At 42.9% G+C, this 27806-nt stretch overlaps 1 protein-coding gene across 2 annotated transcripts in view; it reads right to left on the bottom strand.

Annotated features, from left to right (window-relative positions):
* The window catches only part of ZNRF3 (zinc and ring finger 3), a 157550-nt gene that overhangs the window by 49705 nt on the left and 80039 nt on the right, over positions 1-27806 (bottom strand). For both annotated transcript variants that reach the window (XM_077874192.1, XM_077874193.1), the window contains exon 2: positions 12216-12341. In XM_077874192.1, coding sequence (XP_077730318.1) covers positions 12216-12341 — 126 coding nt within the window. The remainder of the gene's footprint in view (positions 1-12215; positions 12342-27806) is intronic.

The raw sequence follows: 27806 nt of genomic DNA, 5'->3' as shown, positions 1-27806 counted from the left end.
TGTAATATGTTAAAAGGAAAACAGTGCTCACAGAAAAAGTAGAAAAGGCAAAAATGACTCTAAGTTTGCAAGAGAGGGAACAGGATAATTAAGTTTAGCAGCAAGAGAAGAAATCATTAAGGAATCACGATCATGTAAAATTTTTAAACTGCACGCCAAGAAAGCTAAGCGAATAAACAAAGATAAGAAAACAAAGGGACAGTCAAAAAAAAATTATCCAAATGACAAGGAACGAATACATCACTATAAAAAAAATCTACATAAAATCCATCCTTATAAATAAGCAAAGGATGGGAATTGAAAATTCACAAGACAGGAAATTTAATTAGTAGATGGAAAAGTGCTTAAAGTTTAATGTTTGCCAATAATGAAGGATATGCCAATAAAAACAGTAAGATACTATTTTTACCTTTCAAATTACTAAAAAAAAGTATTAGTGATAATATTCAATGTTATTAGCATTGTTTATGTGAAAAATTATTCACTTTTTTTTTTTTAAGCAAGGAACTGAGGAACTTTTTTTTTTTTTTTTTTTAAGCAAGGAACTGAGGAACTTTCCTGGAAAGCAATTTGTAACTGTTTGCATCAGGAGTCATAAAAAAATGTTCATAACCTTTGATCTGTAATCTCCTCCTCGAATATTACCATTAGGGAATAATTCAAAGAGAAGGAAAAACAAAAAAAAAAGCTCATCCTACATAAAGGTTTCAGTATGGCTTATTTGTAGAGATTAAAAATAAAACAGAAGAGATTTAAATATTGAATCCTGAGGTAAATGGTCAACTAAATCATGGTATGTCCTACTGTCATAATAAGCAGTCATTAAAATGATAGGTTATGAAAACAATAGCAAATTGGTAAAATGACTACTATATATTACTAACTTCAAAAGGCCAAAGAGATGTGTGTACTTTCATAATAATTACATTAGAAATGAGGCTCAGAGAAGAACACTGGAAGGAATAAACTAAAAGTCACAATCACCTGTGTTAAAGGAGATACTCAAAGATTTTTTTTCCTCTTGTTTTTCAAATTCCCCACAATTAATTGTTTCATGAAACAAATATTTACTGAGTGACTACTAAATGTGCTAGGTACTATTCTTCGCTCCAGGAATATAAAAATTGTGATCAAAAGGATTACATTGCTTACACTCTAAAAAAGGGGGGTGGGGTGGGGTGAGGCACCAAAAAAATTCTGTTTAGTTACAAAAATAATAAAATAAATTAATGCTATAATTTGGGGTATACTTTTAAAATTAGGGGGTTATAAAAACTTAAGATTTTATCAATTGAAACTCTGAAAAAGAAAATGAAAAGACACTAAGAAAATAACTCACTTTTAAAAACCAAACTACTAGGTGAAAGATGAAAAAGAAAGCTTTTGAAGCTAAAGACTTTAAAATTCAGTTTCTAAAAATCAAGCCAAGGTAAGGTAAGTTCCTTGCATATTTCACATTCTTTTCTCTGAGGTTCATTTTAAGAGTTGATACATTTGTGAAAACCGGTCAGCATTAGGTTAATGTGTATCAGTGAAAGCCCAGGGCCTTTATACATCTCAAGAAATAGCTGGAGTTCTTCAGACTAACTAGATTTTTATTTTATCCAGCAGTGTTTAGAACAACTGGAATGTGTTGAAACTCTTATTATTTTTATAACTAGCAAAAATGATGCAGAATTTAAAGTATTTCAGTATCCCAGGGGGATTGTTCAGACTGCCTCAAACTTAAAACCGAGCACAAAAAGCATTACTCAGAACACATAACCCAATGTCTGATTTGGAAAACAAGATCACCAAAACAGAAATGGTACCTTTCATCAAATAAAATATGGTACTTTACTTCTTTAGAGAAGAGGCAGATTAAGGAAAAGAAACTGCATTTGTCTGCAGCCTACAATGGTCTTGTGACCAAGATTAGCAGCTGGGACTTCGCGATGTCCCCAATTCCTCCTGCTTCTGCACTCCATGGGGGATCTCTACCTAGGCCTGTGGTACTCTCCAGGGCAGGTGCAACCTAAGTGCTCTATAATGTACAACGGTCAAACGTGGTGTGCAGGCTTTCCAGGGGCTTAGTGGGCAATAAACCAATTACATGCAGCTGCAATCAAGACAGCCTCCAAAATGTGAAATGCCCATGGACAGGGCCAGAAACACATTTGAGTGTCTGTCGCTTATTTGGGCTAACTCACACACATAGCCAGGCCTGTGCGAGACCCCTCTGAGAATAGAGAGCAGAGGGGACTTTGGGCCTTACCATCAGGTGTGAGAGATTCAGGTCACCAGACATGGGACTGGGATCAGACATATTATAATGACTTATTATGTTAGGTTCTAATTTTTTGATACTTCAAAATGGCCTCTCAAAAGTTGACAAGAACATTAGCTATTTTTGATGGGCTTTTCCCACTGGCCTATAGCACCACCTCCACTTTCCCAGGACAGCCTCATTTGTGGCCCTTGCTTAGTTGAAAGCCTTGCTCAGTTGGAGGGGACAACGACCAGGAGGAGTGTCCACGAGCCAGGCTTCCTCACCAGTCCATGGAGGTGGCCAGCGGCCTTGCGCTCCTCGGACTGGCAGACACATTATTTGTTCTATTCACTTACTCGATCTTCAAAATTCCTTTAAAGCCTCTCAGTGGATTTCAAATAATGGTTTTGGTTAGCCTTTTATAGTTGAAAATGTCATGGATCTACTTTAAAAAAAAAAAAAAAAGGTATTGTGCTTAATATAGCCTTTTAACCAAAGAGGTTCCTGGAAGACTTAGGTAGAGAAGAAAAGCATCAAATTAAAAGTTTGTGATTTTCACATCAGGCACGTGACCTTAGAAGAAAAGTGGTATTCCCTGAGTTTTTCCTTTTTCCATTCATATCATGCCAATCTTTTCCTCCTGATCTGATTTCTTTTACTAAGTTCCTTTCCTGCTTTCCTTTTTAACCAAATATGGGAGGTATTTACCCAAGCGTTCCCTAAAATAAATCTGAAGAGCCTTCCAAACTTCCTCTCCAACAACAAACCCACCTCAGCTCACCTTAGAAAAAGGACTTCCATCCGCTTGGTAGGAGCAAGTTTAGAGAAGGAAGGAAACTGATTATTTTAGTGGAGAATTCACACATTCCCCAAACTTGACACACATTATTTTTAATCATCACAACTATATTGACAGAGGGAGGTATGGAGAAATGGAGGCAAAGAGAGATTAACTGGACCAAAGTAACCCTGCTACTACCGGAGTGGAAGAAGTACCATTTGAACCTAGGTCATACAGCTTCCAGATCTAGGCTCTCTGCATTCCTCACATGGAAACACAAACATGCTCGAACATGGAACACACACTTTACCAGAACATACCACAAAGGCTACCGTCAACCTGTCATTACACTGGAGGGCAGTGGGGCAGGGAAAGGAATGAAGGAGGAAGAAGTGGAATTTAAGGTCTTCTTCAGGAGATATTTGTCCATTATAAGACAGGGTGGCTTATTTATGACACTACTGACATTCGGAACCAGATAGTTCTTTGCTGGGGGGGGGGGGGGCTGTCCTGTGCATTGCAGGATGTGGAGCAGCATCCTTGGCTTCTATCCACTCAGTGTCAGAAGCACCCCCAACCCTTACCCCCAATCCCTCCTGGGAGATAGGGAGACAAAAATGTCTCCAGATTTGGCCACGGTGTCCCCAGGGCTGGGAGGAAAGGCACAACTCCAGTTGAGAACCACCATAATAAGTGGACTCAGGGGCCCCAGGGTGGCTCAGTGGTTGAGCACCTGCCTTTGGCTGAGATGGTGATCCTGGGGTTCTGGGACCAAGTCCCTGTAGGGGGCCTGCTTCTCCCTCTGCCTGTGTCTCTGCCTCTCTCTGTGTGTCTCTCATGAATAAATAAAATCTAAAAAAAAAAAAAAAAAAAAAAAAAAAAGTGGACCCAGATAACATGCTCTGAGAAGATCTGACACAAGTAAGTGTCCCCAAGCACAGGAGACTCCCAGGGATACCCTGGCAATGTGCTGTAGTCACAGTGCCCTATGCACTTCTTGACTGGAGGAGGCCAATGCCTGTGATGGCAGCAGCTGCCTCTGAGACCCTGCTAAGTCTGCCACCTTCTCCCCTTTCCCACAGTGAGTCAGACCACAGGTTTCAGTCCCACCATCCTGCTGGAGATGGGAATATCCTACTCAAGAGTGCTAAGCTGGGCTTGGCCCGTGGACCAGGGCACTCAGGTACCTGAGGAAATGCAGGTCTGTGACCAAAAACCCCAATGAGAAGGACAGGCTGAAAGATAAGCTCCCCACACACACCCACAGGCTCTTAGAAACTCTGCAGCCTGACCCAAGTTCCCACACATTTTTGCCTTAAGCAAAGGCCTAATTAAGTCCTGTTATCGAAGGTCAAGGCTGAAGGTTGGTATGGCAATGGAAGCCTGAGAGACAGACCTTTTTACTTAAGTTCTTTAAATTCATTGGTCAGTTATTTGTCATTAAATATAGACAACAGCAACCCATTGGTTTTATTTAAGTTACTTGAACTTCAGAACCAACACTCTTTTGACTCTGATATTACAGAATAATTTCATGACAACACATTCACCTCTAATTTCTGCATGATCCTCTAGTTTCTGCTCATTTCTGCTAACTTTATTTATTGAGAGAGAGTGTGTGTGTGTGTGCGCACACACACGAGCACACACATAAGCAGGGGGCAGGGAGGGGCAGAGGGAAATGGGAGACAGATTTCTAAAGCGGCTCCATACCCGGCTCTTGCTCTCAGGAGCCCAATGCAACTTAGGTCTCAATCTCATGACCCTGAGATCATGACCTAAGCTGAAATCAAGAGTCAGAGACTTAACTGACTGAGCCACCCAGGCACCTGGATGCTAACTTTGTGTTCTCAGTGTTCTCAAATCTCTGATCTCCTTTTACATTCTCAAAAATTTAAGAACCCTAGAGAACTTTATTTTTTAAGATTTTTTATTTATTTATGGCAGACGGGGTGGGGGTGGGGGGGCAGAGACACAGGCAGAGGGAGAAGCAGGCTTCATGCAGGGAGCCCGATGTGGGACTCGATTCCGGGTCTCCAGGATCACACCCCGGGCCGCCTTGGCGCTAAGAGGCTGGGCCACCAGAGCTGCCCACCCCAGAGAACTTCTGTTTCTGTGGGTTTTACCTGTTAATATTTACCATTTTAAGAATTAAAACAGAGAAATATTTATTTGTTTTTAAGTAAACTCTTCACCTAACATGGGGCTCAAACTTACCACCCTGAGATCAAGAGTTGCATGCTTTACCAACTGAGCCAGGTCAGGCGCCCCAACACTAAGAAATCCTTAAAGCACAGAATATATGAGCACACGTTCCATTAGCTGACAGAACAATGAAGTCATCACATAAAATGATGCCTTGGAGAATCCCACCGTACACTTGTAAGGGAATGAATGACTCAGCAAGTGACAGTGTTATTATGAAAATAGCTCTGGTCTTGTGGGATCATCTGTGGGAATCTCTATGGAACCCCCACAGAAAAGAAAAGCCCCAGTGTGCAACAAGCTTGGGCAAAGCCTATTCATCATCATGGGGTGACAGTCTCCTTTCTGGATTATTCCTAGCCCATTAAGCACCAACTACTGCCTATCACTGTATTACACATCAGGTTCCGCTTAATATTTGGTAAAGAAATTCAAACAGTGAATGTCATTTTCGTGCTTTCTGCTGTGGCATGAAAAGAGAATACAAATAAATCAATTTTTCCTTAAAAAAATTAATTTTTCTTGAATTCTCTATTGTAGGAGTCACTCTTTGCAAGAAATTTTCCTGGGGGTAGCCTGGTATACAAAGGAGGATTTGGTCTCTTTTCTCACTGTACTGGATCCTCTATCACATGTCTTATGGGATGCAGGGTTTGCTTTCTCCCAGGACCCAGAAGAAGAGGTCATCACTCATAGTGGGATTAGGCTCCATCACTTTAGGAATGAAATGCTTCCTTTTCTTATACCTACTGCCACCATCAAACTTCATATATTGTGTAATGCTTTAAGTAATACCACTTATTCTTTCTTGTGGGAAGATATATATAAAACACCATTTTACCTATTCTTAAGTGTACAGTTCAGTGGCATTAAGTACATTCACGGAGTTGTGCAATGGTTACCACCATCCACCTCCAGAACTTTCTCATCTTTTCCTGAAAATCTCTCCCCACTGAATACCAACTCTCCAACCGCCCCTCTCCACAGCCCCTGGCAAACCACCCTTAACTATTTAAGTAACGGCATTTTGAGCACTAGAAGAAACTGAAGGGTAGCATGGGAGGGAGAGAGGATGAACCACAAGGGCTTATACTTTATATAGTGTTTCCAGTTGTACCATGAGCAACACTTGACAAGCACCATCTCCCTTAGGTGCTGCTCCCACTGAGGAGGTAGAAATATGCCGAGGGGCCTAGGGGCTGTTCCAGGTCACAGAGATCAAAGGGTTGGAACTGGGGGTTAAATTCAAGTTAGTCTGATGTCTAAACCCAAGTCTTAACCATTATAAGCTCTCTCTCCTTTTAACCCTCCTGAGACAATTAAGTTCCTTTGACTCTGTTTTCTACTTTCCAGTCATTTTGGTTTCTAGGGTCTTTATTCATTCTCTGCAAAACAGTAACCAAGACACTATGAGGGCTGGATGTGGGTTTGTGGAGCAAATATAAGGGTTCAATCCTCTGCCAACCTCTCATTCTGGGTGTCCTGTTGCTTATGGGAAGAGCCGGGATTACAGACCAGCTCTCTGGCCTCACAGCGGAGCAGTTTTCCACCCTGACACACTACATTTCACATTTGCCTAAATGTGAAAACAGAAAAAGAGCAGATGAGCAGACTAGAGAACTATGAAGGCAAACACAAGGTGTCCTAAGCAATGCCAGTGGCCTGAAACTCATCAAAGCATCAAAGAAAATTGACATCCAGGTACCACTTCCTTCCCAGAAACATCCATCAGTGAAGAATAACCTAATCCTTCCCTCCCCTATCAGCCTAGGGAATAAAGACTACACTCCTTAACCCGAAAGCCTCTTACTTCCTCCAGCAACTTTTTTTTTTTTTTTTTTTTAAACCCAAAGTTTTGTTCCGTGTGCACGGAAGCCTGATAATATTTATTTTTTTAAGGTTTATTTATTTATTTATTTATTTATTCATTCATTCATTCATTCATTCATTCATTCATGATAGACATAGAGAGAGAGGCAGAAACACAGGAGGAGGGAGAAGCAGGCTCCATGCACCGGGAGCCTGACGTGGGACTCGATCCCGGGACTCCAGGATCGTGCCCTGGGCCAAAGGCAGGCGCTAAACCGCTGCGCCACCCAGGGATCCCCCTCCAGCAACTTTCAATGCCCCTTGAAGAACTTGCTTTCTTTCTTTCACCCCATTCCTGGAGCTGCTTCTCCCATCTCTTCCTGACTCATACAGCCCCTCTCTGTAAAATGCATCTGACCCCAGCAGCCCCATGGACTCGCCTCTCCTCACAATTACTGTCTGTACCAGGGATTGGGCCTTGGCTCAGGGCAAGGAGAGGAATAAACTCTTTATGGTCCACATGAGCCAGAAGTCCCCTCCCACTGATGCCTCTCTGAATGGCTCAGGATAAATTGAGGACATCACCAACCAGCTAACGATCCCATATATGACTTGATGACTACAGGGAGATGGTAGCCCAGCAACATCACTTCTTCCTCCCACTCCCCACACATGGTTGGGTAGGAAGCTAAGTTCTGTGCTTTCCCAGCACCACATCACAGCTGACCAGACTAGAAGTGACCGCCAGATCCAAGATGGGCTAACAAATCCCTTTTCTGGAATCCTTTAGGTTCAAAACCAAGAGTGTCAGGCCCAGGGATGCTGGGGGTTACGTCTCCTACCAAGCAAGTGGAGAGAGAGAGGAATGAAAGAAGGTATACAGAAGACTTGGGGAAGAGCCACTGGCACTGAGCCTCAGAGTCGGCTATCCTAGAAGAGCAGCAGCACCTCTCATGGGTTCCCTGATGCCACCCAGGAGCTTCAAGAGCAAATCCCTTTGGGCTCAACACTGCAGTTTAAGGGGGGTCTCTATGAAGTGGAATCAACAGTCCAAACAAAACCAGTAGCTACTAAAAAAGCATCCAATTTTTATCTACAAACTGGTGAAGACAAAAGTGGGGGAGGGGAAGAAACTAACACGGATGAGGCCGTAGAACAGTCTTTATCTCAGATCTCAGGTTGGCTACTTGGGAGCTATTTGAACTTAGGTTATGTACAGAATGCCTCTGGGACTCGATTTCCTCATCGTAAAATGGGAATCTGGACACGATCTCAGAGTCAGTCTGACAATGAAAGACGCAGCCTGGAAAGCTCCTAGTGCTCTGCGAGCAGCTCAACACATTATGGCTGCTTTTACATTTTTGTCGGCTGTCTATGGTAAGTTCTCCACAAACATCTCGCAGCTCTCCTGATGCAATGACAAAGACAGTACAAGCCCCAAGGAAGAGCACAAGGACCCCTGGACTGAAGTGACCTTTCTGAGGTCACTACCAGAGCTGGGTCTCTTTGACCAGAAATTCCCTGCCTTTCTTGTCGTTTCATTAGTTTCCTCACACTGTCCTCCTAGGTACCAGAAAGAGCCAGTTCATGCCTATTGACTGACGTGTTGTCTTTCAAAGCCCTCCCTAAGGCTCCACTCCAACATGGGATGAGGGGGAGAGGAGGTATATTCTGCCTTCATTTATGGAGTCTGGGCCAGGTGGGCTTTGTCAGAAACTCCAGCACATCCTGTGTGCTCCTGCCACAAGACCCTCTATTATGTGGATGGGCCATAGGAACTGAAGCTAGTTAAGTCAACCTTCAAAATTCTCCCCCATCCCATAAGATGCTTAATAAACACTGTCTAAACTAAAGGGTTAAAATGCCCAGGACATACGCAGATTCCTGAATTTTGGGGATGGTTTAAGACCCTTACTTTCAGTAGCAAGTTCCTCAGAAATGTCAATTTTATTCTATTTTAATTTCCTAGCACTTAAACTGTCACAGGTAACTGAGTCTGCCTTTCAATGATACAGAGAATCTCCCCAAACTAGAATCTCAAAGGCAGGTTTTAAATGACACAAAAGCTCAAAATATTGGAAAAGTAAGGAGCCCATAACAGCCTCTTAACGCGAAGTGAAAGAGAGAGACCCAGAAAGTGGTGAGATTTGTTCTGTGCCTGGTGTGATGCAGGGCCTGGCCTTGTGCCCCTGGCTGGCTAGATTCCTGTAGGGGGCTTCGTCTCACCCCAACTCTGCCTCCCTAGCTGATCCTACCATCTGCCCTGTCTCCTACAGCATCGAAGAGATTACAAGGTGGGGAACATAAATCATTTTTCTCTCATGAGTTTATAGTGTTCCCTTCTGAGGAGTTCAAAAGCATTCAGTAATAAACCAAGGTGATGAGTTTATGTCTTTTGCTTTTAAAATGAAACTTTATTTGAACTCCTGGAGAGGCATTTACAGTTTTTTAATTTAGGACATTCCTCTCTTGTTTCAACATTTTGCCCCATGGCATTTTCTGTGGGCAAGTAGGTGACTGAAGGTGGAGGGTGGTAGAAGGAGAGGGGTCTGTGTCTGGCCCTCCCCACCGCCCCCCCCCCCCCCCACCGTTCTCCCACAGGCTTTTTACAAATGCCTGACAAAGTCCTCCCTTCCATGGATTTCAGCAAGTCTCAACATCTATATGGAGGAGTCCCTCCTCCCACCCCCACACTGACTTGGCTGCAGTTTCTTCCTTCTGTGCTTCTCTCCACTGCCCACCGTCTTCTTGCCGTAGCCACCGAGAGCAAAGAAATGAGAGAAAAGCATGCTATCTGCAGGAGATAGAGCTGCCCACAAGGATCACTTTGCTTTTCTTTATCCTAATCTCTTGCTAGGGGCTCAAAAAAAAGGAAAGGGCAGTTAGCAAAGTTAACAAAATCGAAGCTGAGGACAGTTACATTTTAAAATGAGAAAGAAAAAGAGGAAGGAAGGAAGGGAGAAAGAAAAAAAGGAAAGAGGGAGAGAGGGGGAGATGTGTGAGTCATCACACCTCCTGTACAGAACTAGGCTCTAAACAAATGTGAAGCTGTCTTGCTTTGTCTGGCCCAAGCATTTTTGCTAATGATTTTATTCAGGTGTTAAGCCAAATTTCAGTAACTAACCACGTGTAAATACTGCCTGGCCACCACACAGCCTTTCCAAACAGAAACGTGGTTGGGGGAGAGGGCTCTTGCTTGCAAGCAGGTAGAACCACACACTTAGCTTCTGCATTCAATAAATATTTGGTGAATGAATAAACCCAAGAAGTACTTAATGATTCGATATATGTCAAGGGTTTTTATTCCCCCTGGCTTAGCAGGCTAGCAGGCCCAACCATACAAAACTCTTCAAGGAACACCACTACATGGTTGTTCTAGGTGGGGGGAAGGAACAACTGGGTTCTCTGAGTGACTTCAACATCACTAAGCCATTGAACAACAATGGGGTGTCCCTGAGAAACCTGTTCCAACCCATTTATAGACACAACAGATGCAAAGGTAGAGCTCCTCTGGACTGGGGCAAAGCAAATTAAGCCAAACTGCTGAGCCCTGCATAGCAGCAGCTTAAGTACAGGAGAAAATATTATATAAGGAGTGTACTACCTACAAGGAAAGCAGTGTTCCTACCCTTTGGATGTAGCTGGCATTTCTCCCAGGAAAACACTAAAGTATTCTCAAAGGAGTCGCTGCTTTCCTAGCATCATTAAGCAGCTCTGGCTAACTATTTAAACGATGAAGTATCAGGGCCTGGGTCACCTAAAACACCTTGATTTGACTTCATGAACTGTAAACCAAACAGGTAATAATTCCTGGGTTGGTTTCCACCACCACCACCACCACCACCACCACCCTCCACTCCCAGCCCCCTGCTGCTATAAAAGAGCAAGAGAGCTCGACAAGTGCTCAGAAGCTTCAGAAGATAAGTGAGACATGAAAATCACAAGTTAGACCCATAATGGTCTCCTGGACTGAAAGTCTTTCAGGAGACCCTGGCTGGGACATCTTCAAGTCTGGGAAAGGCTCCCCATCAAGGACCCTGTATCAAAACCACCTCCTCTCTTGCCTGGATCCTCAAGAGGTCAGGGACCAGAACTGTTTTCTTCCCAGCTGTCTCCCCATGATATCTAGACAGCAGCTTCTGAGATTATTAAAAAATAAAAATAAAAATAAAAAAATCCAGGCAATAACATGATCCTTAAGAGATACCGCCTTCCCTTCAACTAAAATTCCAATAACTTTCTCCAAACCTTTCCCTTTAACAAAATGATCCAGTTCAGTTTAAAACAGATTGTTATCTGTCATATTTTAAGATTATTGATGGATAGTTTCCCAAAATAAATTTATTTCTATCTTAACATAGCAGCCAGAGATAATGCTGACCCCTCTTGGCTCACAGGTCTTTTTTAGTAATTCTAAATGGGATGAGAGCAGTTAATGGCAGCAAACATTTTTTGAGAGCTTACTCTGCTGGCCGTTTGCATCTCATCTCACCTCCTAACCATCCTATGAGGTAAGTTCTAATATAGGACCATAATTGCTGTCTGCCATTCTGAAACCAAAAAAGCTCTAAAACCCAGAAGTTTTTCCATAACTTACTTGGCAGCAAAACTTAATGGACCTGAACTCATTTAGAGGCAAAGCTGCCCTGAACTAACACGAGGCAATTTAGATTTTAGTTTATCCCACTTAATGTGAACATCATATCGTTTGCTACGCAAATAGGCATGTGTTTAATTACTGAGAACTGCCCCAGACCTCCTGGGGGGTTACTTAATATAAAACATGTACAGTCTTACTACCTTTCTAAACTCCCCAAAGCTCAGATTTCTGAACTTCTCTCCCTGAGGGTAGAACCCATTTCACAGATAAGAAACTGAGACTCTTGGAGGGAAGGTGACTTGCTTAAGTTCACAAAGTGACAAGAGGTGGAGCTGACTCTTAGGCTGGCAGGCGCTAGCTATCAGAGTCCAAGCTCAGAAGCTCCATGGGGCGGCCGGGGGCAGGTTGCTGCCAGAAACGTACGTCTTAGTCCTCATCTCACACGATTCAGCTGGGAAAGAATGCTGTGCCTGCATGGCTCTGCCTTGTAACCTGCTCTGTGAGGAACTGTGGAAATGGGAAAGCAGAGAACACCAGTTGGAAGTGCGGCCTCCTCAGGGCCTGACACTTACCTTGCCCAGGACAGTGAGGCATGGTTTTGGGTCCAATTCTGGCTGTTCCAGCTTCACCACTCCTACCCAGCCATATTCATACAAGTCCTCTTCATCATTGTTATTACACAGGCCCAGTGGGTGCATCTAGGAAGCAAAAGAGAAAGGAAGCTTCAATATATAGGCCACAGATGTGCTTGACCCACATTGTACATGTCTCAGACTCAATAGTGAAAAGTACTCTAAAACTTAAAATTAAATATGAGGGGGCACAGATTTTACAGATGCTTTCTCAGTGCCTTTCCCCCCCCCAAGTTTATTTATTTATTTAAATAATCTCTACACTCAACGTGGGGCATGAACCCACGACCCCGAGATCAGGAGTCGCATGCTCCTCGACTGAGCCAGCCAGATGCCCCGCTTTCTCACCGCTTTGTAAGTGGTTGTCACCCAAGGTGGACACCAATTGATGGGACGCAGGGCAAGAAAAACTGCATAACTCCCATATAAATACCTATCTAAATTCCTGTGAAACACCATAATATTTAGAAGCAATTACAGATAAAATTAACTAGGTTAGTTATCCTAGACTATTTTGGCTTCTAGACCTTAAGGACACATCTCTACTGCAAGTTACGCAAGAGGACTCAGAAACACATTCAGGAATTTATGGAAAGACCATTGGACATATAGTAGAATCACCAGTATAACTAACAAACTGTTTAAGAGGCCACTCCTGGCTACTGGGGAACAGATGAAAATTTTTGAGGATTCTTTCAAAACGGGCAAAGCAGAAAATCAAAAATAGGAAGAAAACCATCATCAAATTCTCACTAGTAAAAGTGCAGTCAATGAAAGTCTAAAAACAGAACAATAGGGCAGCCCGAGTGGCTCAGCGGTTTAGCGCCGCCTTCAGCCCAGGGTGTGATCCTGGAGGCCTGGGATCGAGTCCCACGTTAGGCTCCTTGCATAGAGCCTGCTTCTCCCTCTGCCTGGGTCTCTGCCTCTCTGTCTCTCATGAATAAATAAAATCTTTAAAAAATAAAAAATAAATAACAATTAAAAATAAAATAAAAACAGAACAATCCCCAAGTCTGCACTCACAGTTCTATCATTGGGTTTTATCAGGCAGGCTCTGGAATCCCCAGTAACAATCTGAGAAGAGGAAATCCTCATAGGTAAACTAACCTATCAAGAAATTAAGGAGTCTAGGGGTGCCTGGGTGGCTTTCCCTCCACTCGTGTTCTGTCCCTCACTTTCTCTCTCAAGTAAATAAATAAAATCTTAAAAAAAAATTAATGAGTCTAGCACAGTGCTAAACTCTTTAAATAACTGTAAGAAATGTGTAGAGACACAAGAGACCTAAGAATCCATTGTGGTTGACAGAATAATATCTTCCAAGGCTGGCCTCTAAAAGCTGAAAAGATAAGAAACAGATTCTCCTACAGAATTCTCCTACAGAGAGCCTACAGAAGGAATGTCACCTACAGATCCATTTTTGACTTTTGACCTCCAGAAGGCTAAGAGAATAAATTTGTGCTGCTTTAAGCCACTAAGTTTACAGTAACTTCTTAGAGCAGCAAACAGGAAACTAAGATACTCTTTTTATCCCCCACTCATTTTATAGATGAGAACAGAAGTTCAAGATAGGTAGATTTACCAAGACAACGGAGCCAGTAAGTGGCTGCACTCATAGGTGACCTGGCCCTCAGATTCACAGTCTGGTGCCTTCCCACTTCACTTGCTTAACTTTACCATCCCTTCCTCCAAGAACCAGTCATTTGACTGGGAGGGAAAGACCAAGTGATTAAATCTTTAGGAAAAAATGTTGCCAACTCTAAGTTCTGTGGTACTAGAGTTGCAACATGAATCTAGTGTGGGCAGCAAGAGTTGCTGGAATGTTCAGGGAAGCCCCATGCTGAGCTGTGAGCTGAGTTTCAAGGAAGAGTCAGATTGGTCAAGGAGAAAGGAGAGACAGCAGGCAGTTAGTGGTCCTAAGCCTGGGGTAGAGGAACTACAGGCTGGAGGGGGAAGAGGAACCAGACTAGTCTGATAAGTATGAAGGACCAGAGTCTAGACCAAGAAGAGAGACAGATGAAAACTAGAAAGGTGTTTGGACCCCAATACAACACCACAGGTTCTTGAGTGGAAGAGTGGCACACTGAAAATAATAACTCCAGGCCGATGGGTTGTACACCTCCTGGCAGTGGTACGCCCAGCCTCAAGAGGAACCCAGAATGGAGGAGTAAGGGGTGCAGCAGAGAGATTAGAGAAGTGTGGCAATTCAATGGAGCAACAGGACGGGTTGTATAAGCCTAGGAGGGAGGTGGGCACACGGTGCTATGAGGTGTGGGGAGGGGCGGGGGGGGGCAGCAGCTCTCTCCAGTGGGTAAGGAATAACTCATCCCCTGGGAATCCCAACACATGAGACAGAGGGCCCTGGAACATTCAATTTTTGCATAAGTCCTCAGGCTTGGTGATGGTGCCCAAAGGACAAATGAAGATTCCACTCCTGAAGAACCCAGCTCCCCATTCTAACAAGTTTGGTGGCTTATCAAATGATGAGCAGCCTGAAATGTAGACCTCTGATTGGAGAGGAGATGAGGGAGGGTGATAAGCCAACTGTGCAAGAGCCTGTCACTTCTACCACCAGGAAGGGAGTCCCTGCCCAGTTCAAATCAGCTTCCTGAAATCCCAGGCCAAATCCGCATGGCAATGGCAACCATACCATGACCCTCTTTCACAGTATTCCTTGATATTTTTAACATGGCCACATGACTTGGAGATTTCCAGAGGACAGTTGTTTTTTGTTACTTACACATGAATGAAGTTTGGCCAGTGAAGAAGAGCTACACTGGGGGAGCAGAGGTATGGTGCAGGTCTAAGACATTTTATCAGTGGTTCCACTGAGATAAGATGTCCAGATTAGGCCAATCCGTAGGAACAAAAAGATTTGTGGTTGCTGGGGCTGAGGGATGGAGAAATGGGGAGTGAATGCTTAATGGGTCCAGGGTTTCTTTTGGGGTAATGAAAATATTTTGCAATCAGAGAACAGTGCTGGGTGCACATTGTGACTATAAATTCCTCTGAATTGTACACCTTAAAATGGCTTAAATGGTGAATTTTATATAAATTTTTCCAACAATTAAAAATGCTTTTTAAAAAAATGTTCCAAGAGGACCCTGGGTGGCTTAGTCAGTTAAGCATCTGCCTTTGGCTTAGGTCAGATCCCAGGGTCCTGGGACTGAGCCTCATGTCAGGCTCTCTACTGAGCAGAGAGCTTGCTTCTCCCTCTCCCCATCCTGTTCATGTGCGCGCTCTCTCTCACTCTCTCAAATAAATAAATAAAATCTTTAAAAAATAAAAATAAAAATGTCCCAAGAGTTTACTCAGAAATGACTACATTTGGGCAGCCCGGGTGGCTCAGCGGTTTAGCGCCGCCTTCAGCCCAGGGCACGATCCTGGAGAACCAGGATAGAGTCCCACATTGGGCTCCCTGCATGGAGCCCGTTTCTCCCTCTGCCTGTGTCTCTGCCTCTCTCTGTGTGTGTCTCTCATGAATAAATAAATAAAATCTTAAAAAAAAAAAAAAAAAAGAAGTAACTGCATTTAACTAAGATGGGGATCCACAGGGGAGGACAAAGTGCTTCCCACCCTTCCAGAGCCTAAGCCAATTACAGCAGCCCTTCTAGAAACCATGTCCTGCAGGATACTATCCCTGAGAGATTAAAAACAGGTTCTTCTACAAGTAACTAAAACTGAGAAACACTCCGCAGGGATTCAGGATTTGCTTTTGGAAATTAAAGCTCTGCAGAGGCCTAAGGTTTAAAAGACAAAAGGTTTTCAACCTTTGCAAACACCAGCATTTCCGACCCTTTGATTATAAACCCATTTTGTGTATACTACGATCACTCCATTCCACGGGGACACATTTCGAGAACTGCTAAGTTAGTTAGAACACAAAAACATGCGTGAGAGAATAAACCTAAAGTCAATGTGATTCAGGCAAAGCTAAATGCCCTCAAATGCTGAACACTCGCAATGCAAAGAGTAAGAAGTATAGTGGAAAGAATGGAGGGACAGTCATGGGCAGCTAGAGAGAAGAGGTGGTCTAGGAGGGTGTGTGAAATGTGGGGAGAAGAAGAGAAGGAGGTTCAGGAACGGGAACGAAAAACAAGAGAAGTAGGAGATGCCCAAGCCTGGCTCTTTGTAGCCACGGCGAGGAGAAAGTGGCCATGACCAGACCGGAGGCTTATGCTATAAAGGAGCCACATGTCAGGAGAGGCATGTCAAGAGTACGTCCACAGGCATGCAGAAATCTGAACTATGTAAGCCTCAAACACACCCGCTGGTCCAGGTCCCCTTGAGGCTGTCAGGCCCTACACCCTGAGCCACACGTCGTGCAGACGTTCTCTCCCTCTGTTCTCCTCTAAGATGCCCCAATCAAATCCGCTGACACTGCAGGGACTGTTAGCAGCTCCAAATGGCAAGCCTGTCAAGGGTGTTGACTTCTGAACACGGATCAAAGATTCAAAAACCCAAAAAGAATTTTTCTAAAGTGCCACTGGACATAATCCGTTGGCATGGGTTATTTCCCCGTGAAGGGTAAAGAGGCCACCAAAATCACATCTCAGAGGATTGAAAACCTACCTCACTATCTCTGCCACCTTCCCAGCTCCACCCTTGGTGCTTTCTCTCCTGAGTTCTTTATGACAGTTTACATTTCCAGGCACACAGCTCCTATGAATGCAACTTTAGCTAGGTCTTCTGTAAAAATGTCTTCCTCGAACCATCTGCTAAATATTAATGATTCAGGTCTCTTGTCAGCTCACTCCGGATGACAGTATCAGCTCCTGGAGATGCCTGCCACCCCAGGCCTTCATCCATTTACACCCTAGGGTTTTGTGTTCCCAAGGGCTCCAAGTTAAGAGCTCAGCAGAACATTTTATAGGGAAGGACAAGTAGCTATAACATGAAAATGCTCATCTGTGAACTGATCTGTCGCAAAGGATGAATACTCTAGGCAAAGGCACAAAGTGCAAACAAATATGCCAAGTCTGAGGAAAGCAATGGAAAAGGTTTACTCATAATTATTTACATGCTGTTATGTTTACCTATTTTATCTTATTTAATCCTTATGGCAACCACTTGTTAATCATTGCAATGTCAGATGCAGAGTCGTTGTAAGTAAGTTCCAAACCAGTAAGTTGTAAACCAGAAGTGCAAATCAGCAGCTGATGTAGAATATAATGGAGCCCATAAAAGCCATATTAGTCAATAACAGGATTCCCCTCAAAGCCAATGGCAAACAATCTAGTGAAAGATTAAAGAAGAAATCAACAAGAGAGAATATTCATAGAGAATGATCAAAGAATTAAGACAGAACTTTGAAAAAAAAGGGAGTCCTCTAAAATTTTGGAAAAAAATTACTTTTGATAATCCTATTGCTAAAGTCAAACATAAGAGAAAGATGCTATACACATACCCTTGTACAATTTTGCTCAAAATATTCCAACTGCCCACATGGGATTCAGTCTGTTTATGCCCAGAAATCAATAATAGCTGCAATTATAATTTAACTTAAGTGAAACAATAAACTATTATTTTCCATTTCATTTTTCAAGATAAAGCTCCAAATAATTTTTCTACTATTTACTAAGAAATATCAGACCCAGATTTAAAAAGATCCCTCAGTCCTGTGCTGGGTAACAATCTTTTTTTTTTTTTTTTTAAGATTTTATTTATTTATGGGAGACACAGAGACACAGGCAGAGGGAGAAGCAGGCTCCATGCAGGAAGCCCGATGCGGCACTTGAACCCGGGACTCCAGGATCATGCCCTGGGCCAAAGGCAGACACCAAACTGTTGAGCCACCTAGGGATCCCTGAGTAACAATCTGCTATAGAGAATGATGCCTCCTACTATCACTCCAGACAGCCAGCACATAAAAACCAGGCTTGTTAATCTATATGGGTTGACGCCAGCCAGTGACACACAGACAGTGATTACATATAAAACCTGTGTGCCCTTCTGAATGCTATTGTTCAAGATTAATCTTAGGATACTTCGGTGAATGTTTGAACATGTTAACTTTGAACTTAATGTGACACGTGAAGATTTAAAAATTATAGGCATTTCTGAGGTTTCCTTTTTTTTTTTTTTTTTTTTAAGATTATTTCTTTATCTTTAGGGAGGGTAAAGGCAGAGGGAGAGAATCTCAAGTGGATTCCAGCTGAGCGCAGAGCCCAGACTCAGGGCTTTATCTCATGACCCTGAGATCATGCATGACCTGAGCAGAGACCAACAGCCAGATGCTTAATGGGACACGTAACAACAGAGACACCCAGGTACCCCTGTGAGTTTACTGTCGCTAAATGTCTGGATGTGTGGGGTTTACCTAATCAGGTGCTTGAAATGTAGTAAGTTTTTGCCTTAATATTTTTAAAAAGGTTAAAAATGGCTGAGCTATCTATGTGTGTCTTGGGAACGACACAAAGAACTGCTAATGAAAACAGAAAGAAACAACTGAATAGACTCGGAAACCCAGAGTGGAACTTGACCGAGACCCCACTGGGCAAAGAATGCTATAGAAAGGGAAGGATGGCCTGGAATGAGAAGACAGGAAAAATTCCTGGGACAGATCCACAGAAGAACAGTGCAAATAACCAATCAGGTACAATTAAAGTGTGAGACTATAAAAGAAAACATGTCCTGCGCCGCGCACTTTGGCCTTGAGCTATCAGAACAGTAATTTGGGGATGCTCGATGTTCTTGCTTAAGTCATTTGACGGAAAATGCCCAGTTAATCCTTTACACGAGGTTTGACATTATCATGAACATTGCATTATTCTGGCTCTTGCTCTCTTACTCTTGATTTGTTCCAAGAGGTGTTTGGGGATGGAAAGAATGAGAGCTTTGGAATCAGGCAACCTTGTGTTTAAACCTCACTCCTGACTCTTATGAGGTACATCAACTTGCAGATGACTCAATTTCTATAAACCTTGATTTTCTCGTCTGTAAAATGGGGACACTATCACCTGCCTTAACAGGGTGCTAAAAGGATTAAAGATCAAACATGTAGCCATAGTAACATAGTAGATACTCTATCATTAGAAAAGCCCCCACCTTCTTCACTTCCTTTAGACTTGTCATGTTTGCTCACGCTTTATGCCTTTGCCTAGAATACTGTCTCGAGCCCAGCTTCATTCACTGCCACCCCTTTCATGCAGCTTTCCTGAATGTACCAACACAGATAGCTGCTTCCACTACCCGGTCCCCAAATGCTTTGTCTGGTGCTTACCACAGTTCTTTCAGCTTCCCCTCTAAGGCACCTGCTTCTAGAAGGAGAGTCTTACAGGGGTCCCCTGTAACTCCAACCAGAGCACTGTGTTCAATAGGCGCTCAATAAATGACTATTGGCAGAACAGCCTTTGGCTAGAGGCAGGTCTGATGCCATGCCTCATGCTTTGTTTTTGGTAAGCTACTTGGGTCTCTGCTCAGCTAAGTAAGGGACCAGGGCAAACAGGTCAGGATTTAATCAAATGCTGCATGAACTTTAAACAATGTCACCAAAGACATCATCGAGATAAAAAGATTTATGAACAATGGACAGGAGGAAAGGCTGTTCTTTCTAGGTTCTGCTGTGCGACCACAGTAGCTGAGGATGCAGAGGTGGCTAAGGCTTTCTACATATAGAGAACAGAACACTTATGCCCTTCACTCAGGCAGGCTCACGATAGTGCTTTAAAGGGCAGTGGAGGGCAGCCCGGGTGGCTCAGCGGTTTAGCGCCGCCTTCAGCCTGGGGTGTAGTCCTGGAGTCCTGGGATCGAGTCCCATGTCGGGCTCCCTGCATGAAGCCTGCTTCTCCCCTGCCTGTCTTTCTCTCTGTCTCTCTCTCTCTCTCCGTGTGTGTGTCTCTCTCATGAATAAATAAATGAAATCTTTAAAAAAATAAAAATGAAGGGCAGTGGAGAAGGGAAGAAGAATAGAGGATGTGCCCCCCACCCAAAGCAAAACCTTAAATTCTTCCAACATCTGATCTCAGAAGTCACTGTCAGCTTCAACAAAACAAGAGAATAAACCAAGCACCAGTCAGGCATGGGCTCCAGGACATGGAGAATCCAACAGAGAAGAAAAATGGAGAGTGATGTCCCCAGGATGATACCCAGTCTGCTGGATGACCACCAGTCCAGATGGGACTGGCTTGCAGGAGAGCCTCCCTGCACCCCTAAAAAAGAACAGGCTTGACAGTACCGACAAGAGTTTTATAGTTCTGCCAAAGAGAATGAAAAGTGATAATCATATAGCAAACTGAAGTAATGGCACATAGTGGGACAATTATTAACTCCAGAAAAAAATTTAAAAGTTACACCAGAACTGTAAACCATAAGCAGGGCATGGCCTGCATGACCTGGCTGAAAAGAGCGACAGCCATAATAATATAAACCCTGATCTAAGCCATAATTGTGATACAGCTACATTGGAAAAATGTAGAGATGGGATGTGGGAGAAGGGGATAGGGGAGGGGAAGGGAAGGGAAGGGAGGAGAGGGCATAAGAGGACAAAAATTTTCACTTTCCATAGTAGGGGGTAAAAAAATTTTTTTGGTTGTTTAATGGACTCAAAGTATGAAGTATGCTCAAAGTAGCAGTTATATGCATGTTAATTTAGAAATAATTCAGAGAACTTTAGAAATATTCAGAGACAAAGACAAGAAACCACTAAATAATTGAGAATAGTTGCCCCTGGGAATAGCAATCAGAGATGCCAAAGGGTGGAACAGAGGAATGCTCTTTTTTATAATAAGTCAGGAAGTACTCTTTGCCTTTTTGTAAACATATACATGCTTTATTTTGATTAAAGCCTTTATGCACTGCTGGACAGAAGATCCTTCCTCCAGGTGTTCCAGTAGATTCTATGGGTCCCGTGGGGAAGCATTCCATCAGGCCAGAGAGACCCCTGAGGCATCCTGCAGAGGACAGTGGGTACTTGGAGGGAGACTGTCTGGGACGGTTGCTCTGGGAGCCATCCAGGGCCTAGGCTGAGGATGGCTGGGACCATCACACAGGGATGACTCAGGGAGACATGGTACAGAAAGAACCAGCAGCCTTCACCACCCCCACAACCAAAAATAACTCCCAGGTGGCACCAGAGCATGACGTGGATTTGGGTGTTATAGAGATGGCAAACACAATAACCAGGGTGATTGCTCTGAGAAGCCCCAACCTTCCCCCAGACACACAAAGATCCTATAACCTCTAGAAGAGGCAGTGAATGTCCTACTTGGGTTTCCAAATCAGGAGCTGCTAAAGCAAAATGACTATCAACAAGCAATGTGTATACCTGACCATCATCAATGCCAGATATCAAACATCTGGTTTTACATTGAAATATGAAGATGGACCTTCTTCAAATTTCTCAGAGCCCAATGGGGTTGACTATCATGGTTTCCCTGTTTTGTTAATGAACAAAGGATCTATGGGAACTTCAAAGCCAAAAGACTATGCCAGACAAGGTTAAGTATCTGGAGGAACAGAACTACGTTCCCTTGAGTACAGGATACTAAGCCAAGCTTTGAAACCAAGACCAGCTCTTTAAGAAGCTTTCAGTACAAAATCCTTGAGATATACTGGTGCACTTTCCACACGTCTGAAATGACAAAACTGAAACCCGGGCGGGGGGTGCTCTTATCCAGAGTTACAATATCTCTACACTCTGCTCAAAGTTTAAAATAACTTCAAAAGGGCTGCCTGCTTCTAAGTGGGTTACTGTTACACAGGAGCCAAACACTGAACTAAGAGCAGGAGAGACATTTCACTCTGTAATATTATCTCATCAAAAAAAATTCCTAGGGATTTAAAAGGGAAACTTCCTTCCTTTTGTCCTTTTGCTGCTGCCAGCCAGGGTAGGGTGTCACTGTGGCACAGAGGTTTACCTGAAACAACAGCCCCTGAACCTTTTCTTAAAAGGTGTGGTGGCTAGGATCAAGACTTATAATGTATGTGAGGGAATGGAAAAGGACAGCCCCACCCATTTTCTCTTGAATCACAGGGTTTCTTTTTTCTGTTCTATGTACAAAGAAAGAGAAAACTCTCTTTGCTTTTTGAACAGACCCAGTTTAAACCTTTTTCCGGATTGAAGATCTAGAAGTACTTGAATATAGCTTTTACCCCGATGTGGTTATAGCATTGGAGATGAAAATCTGTCAGGCACAGAAAGGTGCTGGCTATTGCGGTTTGCTGCAACTTCCAACTGGAAACAGCCTAAGGATTAAACCAGCACTTCTCTGCTGAGGGCTCTGGCTCTCAGAACACTAAGCCGTAGTCTCCTGTAGTGGTGTCACTTTGTAGAGAAAAACCAAGGACAGCCTTTACCCTATCAGGTTCTGCTGTACCAAAAGAACAATCAAGAAGTTGCTTGTAAGAAGCCGGGTAAGGCAACAAGTATTTCAAGTCCACTTTCTCACTTGAGTATCCTGCATCCCCTGGAATTTCCCTCTGTCAGAGGATTACATTGAAACTTAGGTATGGCTCTGTGTAAATCTGACCATCATGTCCACCAAGAACCTCCACCAAGAACTTCTATTTCCAATTTCAAATAGGTAAGGCGATGATTCATAAGTTAAATTTTTTTTAAGTATTCAACAGACTATACAAAAGCATATGAAAACATTAAGCAAAAGTTAATTCTACCTCAGTTCTTTCTGTTTGGTTTTAATGTTTTCTTCATTTTTTTAAAAAAAGTAATCTCTACACCCAACGTGAGGCTCAAACTCACAACCCCAAGATAAAGAGTCGCATGTTCTACTGACTAAGCCAGCCAGGCATCCCCTTGATTGTTCTTATTATAAAAAGGTAAGGGTTAGGTGCTTATGCACAATGAAGTTACTGAATCAAGAGGAAAGATGTTGGAGAGGAAACAGTGAAGTGGAATTCTCCTTCTTCCAAAATGAAAAAGAATACCATAGGGGGGCCTGGCTGGCTTACTCAGCAGAACATGTGACTCCTGATCTCAGGGTTATCAGTTAAAGCTCCACAATGGGCATGGAGCCTACTTAAATAAATAAATAAAATAGAATACTATAAAACAACAAATCATTAAGACTGCATGATGCTAGTCTGAAACCAGAACAAAACAAGTGGAAAAGAAATTCCCAAAACACATTAAATCTTTCATAGGATTTTTTTTTTAAGATTTTTATTTATTTATTTGAGAGACAGCATGTGTGCGCATGAGAGAAAAAGATCACAAGCAGGGGGAAGGGATAGAAGAAGCAGCAGACTCTCCACTGAGCAGGGAGCCCAATGCAGGACTTGATCCCAGCACATGACCTGAGCCAAAGGCTGATGCTTAGCCGACAGCCACCAGGTGCCCCGGATCTTTTTTTTTTTTTTTCTTTAAGATTTTTTATTTATTCTTTTGAGAGAGAGAGAAAACAAGTGAGAGCATGAGCAGTGGGGAGCATCAGAGGGAGAGGGAAGAACAGACTCCCCGCTGAGCAGGGAAGCCTGATGCAGGACTATCCCAGGACCCAGTGACCATGACCAGAGCCAAAGGCAGCCGCTTATCAGACTCAGCTACCCGGGCGCTACTCGTAGGATCTTAATACAACACAAACCAGGAGTACCATGAGGCTCTATGAAGGAATCATTTAATACATCCTATTGGGCAGGTAGGTAGCAATGTACAGGAAAGTTCAATGTGGCCACTAGAAGTTATTCTGAGAAATGATGAGGGAGCAGTTGAGGCAATACCTTTAGGACAATTAACAAGCTAGATAAGCAACAAAGTAGACAGAAAGAATGATGTATTCTTAAAACTCATATGATCAGCAACAGATAAAAGAGGAACGAAATGACAGAAGTTTTTTTTTTTTTTTTTTTTTTTAATATATATTTTTTATTTATTTATGATAGTCACAGAGAGAGAGAGAGAGACAGAGACACAGGCAGAGGGAGAAGCAGGCTCCATGCACCGGGAGCCCGATGTGGGATTCGATCCCGGGTCTCCAGGATCGCGCCCTGGGCCAAAGGCAGGCGCCAAACCGCTGCGCCACCCAGGGATCCCGAAATGACAGAAGTTAAGAGATACATATAAACAATTTATAGTAAAGAACAGAAAAAACACTGTTCTCACTGCTAATTAATGCACAGCAAAATCAAAGTGAATCAATGCTAAGCCCCACTGAGGGCGGGCTGTGGGGAAAGATGTATGTAAACACACCTGGCCACACTGAGGATTGGCTGAATTTGTTGGGCATTAGTCTGGCAATATGCAACAAAGCCCAAGTTCCTTAGGGCCTTCCCCCCACCCCCTCAGAATCTCCCTTTTAGAATAGATCTGAGGATGTAATCTAAAACAAGGAAGAAACTTTATACAATAAAATCCTGAGGCAGTCCTCCTGCAAACTGTGAAAACTTTGAAAAACGTGTGCCCTTACCGACCATACGATATAACCAAGAGAAATGATGTGCATAACTTATGGGCTATTTTATAATCACAAGATGATAATGATAAAGAGAATATGGTAATTAAAAGTACCATGTGTGAAGTTTTAAGATAAATTTGTATGCAAAGTGGAAGCCTGCTGAAAATACCACCTGCTGATGGGCAAAAACTGAAAGCAAACAAAGTTTAAAAAGTCAGTAGGTTCTTAGACAGTAAGGATAATGGGAGATTTTCCTTGTTTGGATTCCCATACAGTGTTCATTTAAACCAGCATCTGCAGAGCACTGACCACGTGTTGGACGCTGGGCAGGAAAAGGTAATTAAGATCTGAGCCCTCCTTTGCTGTACTGTTTGATCATCAGCTTGGGGAAAAAAAAAATCTAAAATGTATGTACATACATGGACACAACAGGTGACAGAAATTGGAAGCTCCCCAGGGCTTTTTCCTATCAGTCAACTCTATGCATAACACAGTTTCAAAGTAACAACTGGCAGTACTACCACAGCACCCTAGTACTGCATCCTCAGACAGATGTGCTGCTTTTCCAAGACAACATGCCTCCAATGGGCTGGTCCAGCAGACAAGCGCACTCTGGAGAAATCTCTCTGTATGAGCTGGAAAGCCAGGCACTTTGAGCGTGTACTAGCTACCAAGGCAAACACAGGCTGCCTACCAGTGCTCAGCAAGAAAACACAAGCGAAAGGTTTCGTAGACCAGCTCGTAGGGTGGAATCAACAGAAACGCTGTCCTAATCAATTGAAACATGGCAGTTTAGCTCTGATAATCCTAATACTTCGAGCTTGCTCAAGAGGAAGACCTGATCACAGATAAATTTTACAAAGTTACGTCATAATCATTCCCTTCCTTCTTCAATACATACAAAACAGGTGGACGAAACCACTCAAAACAAAACCAAGGCTAAAAATCCTTCCATCATATGCCCCAAAATAGACCTCTCCAAATATTACAATAAAGTACCTATCAGGGGTTCTTTATAAAATAAAGACAGTAACTCCTGAGATTTGAGAATTTCTTACAAGGTACCAATGAATGGAATAAAGCCCAGCTCGATATAACCTTGAGTAGTTTTCTAAATGCGAAGAGAGGCAGGGCTTTTAGAGGCAGGTTCATTATTTTCCAGTTGAGATTCTAAGTTCATTTTTATTCAGAACGTCTCTTTCATTGGAAAAACATAGAAAGTAAAATGGGAGGAATAATTCAACACTTGCCAAGCAACTGTTCTGAGATTCTTAACCCAGTTTTTTAAGAGCAGGCAGGCACTTCAGAGTCCAGCTTCAAGCAGAGCCTGTCATTCTATGCTGATGCCACCATGGACATGGGCTATTAGCCACCAGCCACTTATCTTCTGTGTGGCCTTGGAAGAGTCTTGTAACCTCTGAGCCTTGCTTCTCCCTCTGAAGGGCAGTGTTGATCATGCCCTACCATGTGTGCATACTGGAGTATCAGATACAAAGTGGGCCCGTGTGCCTGGCAAGTGGAAAGGAGGCTGAAAGACAAGATCAAAAGCACAAGCAACCAAAAAAATTGATCAACTGGACTTCCAACAAAAAGTGATACCATTCAAAAAAAAAAAAAAAAGTGATACCATTCATACTGTAAGAGACATCATCAAGAACGTAAGACGACAACTCACAGAATAGAAGAAAATGTGCAAATCATATGGAAAGAACTCTTACAACTCAAGAATAAAATGACAAGTTATCCAATTAAAAAAAAAATAAGCAAAGGATCTAAATAGATGTTTCTCAAAGAAAAGGGTGCAAATGCCAATAAGCACATGAAAAGTTGCTCAACATCATTAGCCATGAAGGCAACACAAATCAAAACCACAATGAGATGCGACTTCATGTCCACTAGGATGTGATAAGACAGATAAAAAGAAGTGCTGCCTAGGATGTGGAAAAATCAGAACTCTGTATACTGCTGGGGAGAAGGTGAAACAGGAAAGCTGCTTTTGAAACAGGCCGGCAGTTCCTCAAATGATTACACACAGAGCTACCATCTGACCCTACAATTTCCCTCCTAGCTATATCCCCACAAGAAATGAAAACATAGGTCCACACAAAAACTTGCACATGAGTGTTTATAGTCGCATTATTTATAGGAGCTTAAAAGCGGAAATAACCCAAATATCCATCAATAGATGAATGGGTAAACAAAATGTGGTCCACCCATATGATGCACTATTATTATTTGGCCACAAAAAAAGGAACAGAGTACTGATGCGTGCTATGGCGTGGAGGAACCTTGAACGCATTATGCTGAGTAAGAAAAATCAGTCATAAAAGTCCACATCTTCTATCACTCTGTTCATAGGAAAGTCCAGAATAGGGAAAACCACAGAGATGGGAAATAAATTAGCGGCTTCTTATGGCTGGAGGGTAAGAGAATGGGAGAACAAGAAGGCAGAAGCAAAAAGGTACAGGATTTCTTTCAGAGATGCTTGAAATGTTCTCATATGGATTATGGTGATGGTGTACAACTGTGCGAATATGATGAAAAACACTGAAATCTACACTTTCCACAGGTGAACTGCATAGTATATGAATTCTATTTCAATGAAGCTGTTATTAAAGAGCTATGCGAATAAAGAACAAGTCAAAAAGGAAAAAAAAAAAAGGTAGGTCAAGACCCTAATTACACTGGTGGCATGGGGTGATGAGAACACAGCCCCGAGGTTCAGTTTCCTAATCCATAAAACAGGGGTGGCGCCTACAGCATCTGAGCAAGATGGAATAAGCCAATACATTTAATAAATTAGGATTCCAAGGTTGAGGGGTAAATTAGGGCATATTGCCCAAGAGGAGAGAGCCCTAGCCAGAAGCCCAATGCCACCAAGAACAGAATGAAAACAGGAGGATCCCTGAAGGGCAGTGGGTGGAACCAGAACTACCTCCATTCAACATCCCCAAGGCCATGTCATCAAGCAAGAAACCCATCAAAGGAATGCATGAAAGCAAGACACCAGTGACAAATCCAAAGAGGGCAAGCACCCCCAGAGATGGGAAGGGTGCCTTGAGTTCCCTGAAGAGTCACTAGCAAAACCCATAGGCTACAGATTCATCCCACTCCATCCCTGCTGCTCTCTAATTGTCCTGGCGAGTTTCCAACCCAGGAAGGGCCACTTGATGAAAATCACCTG

The sequence above is a fragment of the Canis aureus genome, chromosome 27 (assembly GCF_053574225.1).
Source record: "Canis aureus isolate CA01 chromosome 27, VMU_Caureus_v.1.0, whole genome shotgun sequence".
Taxonomy (NCBI): Eukaryota; Metazoa; Chordata; class Mammalia; order Carnivora; family Canidae; genus Canis; species Canis aureus.
This window is presented reverse-complemented; position numbering and strand designations above follow the sequence as displayed.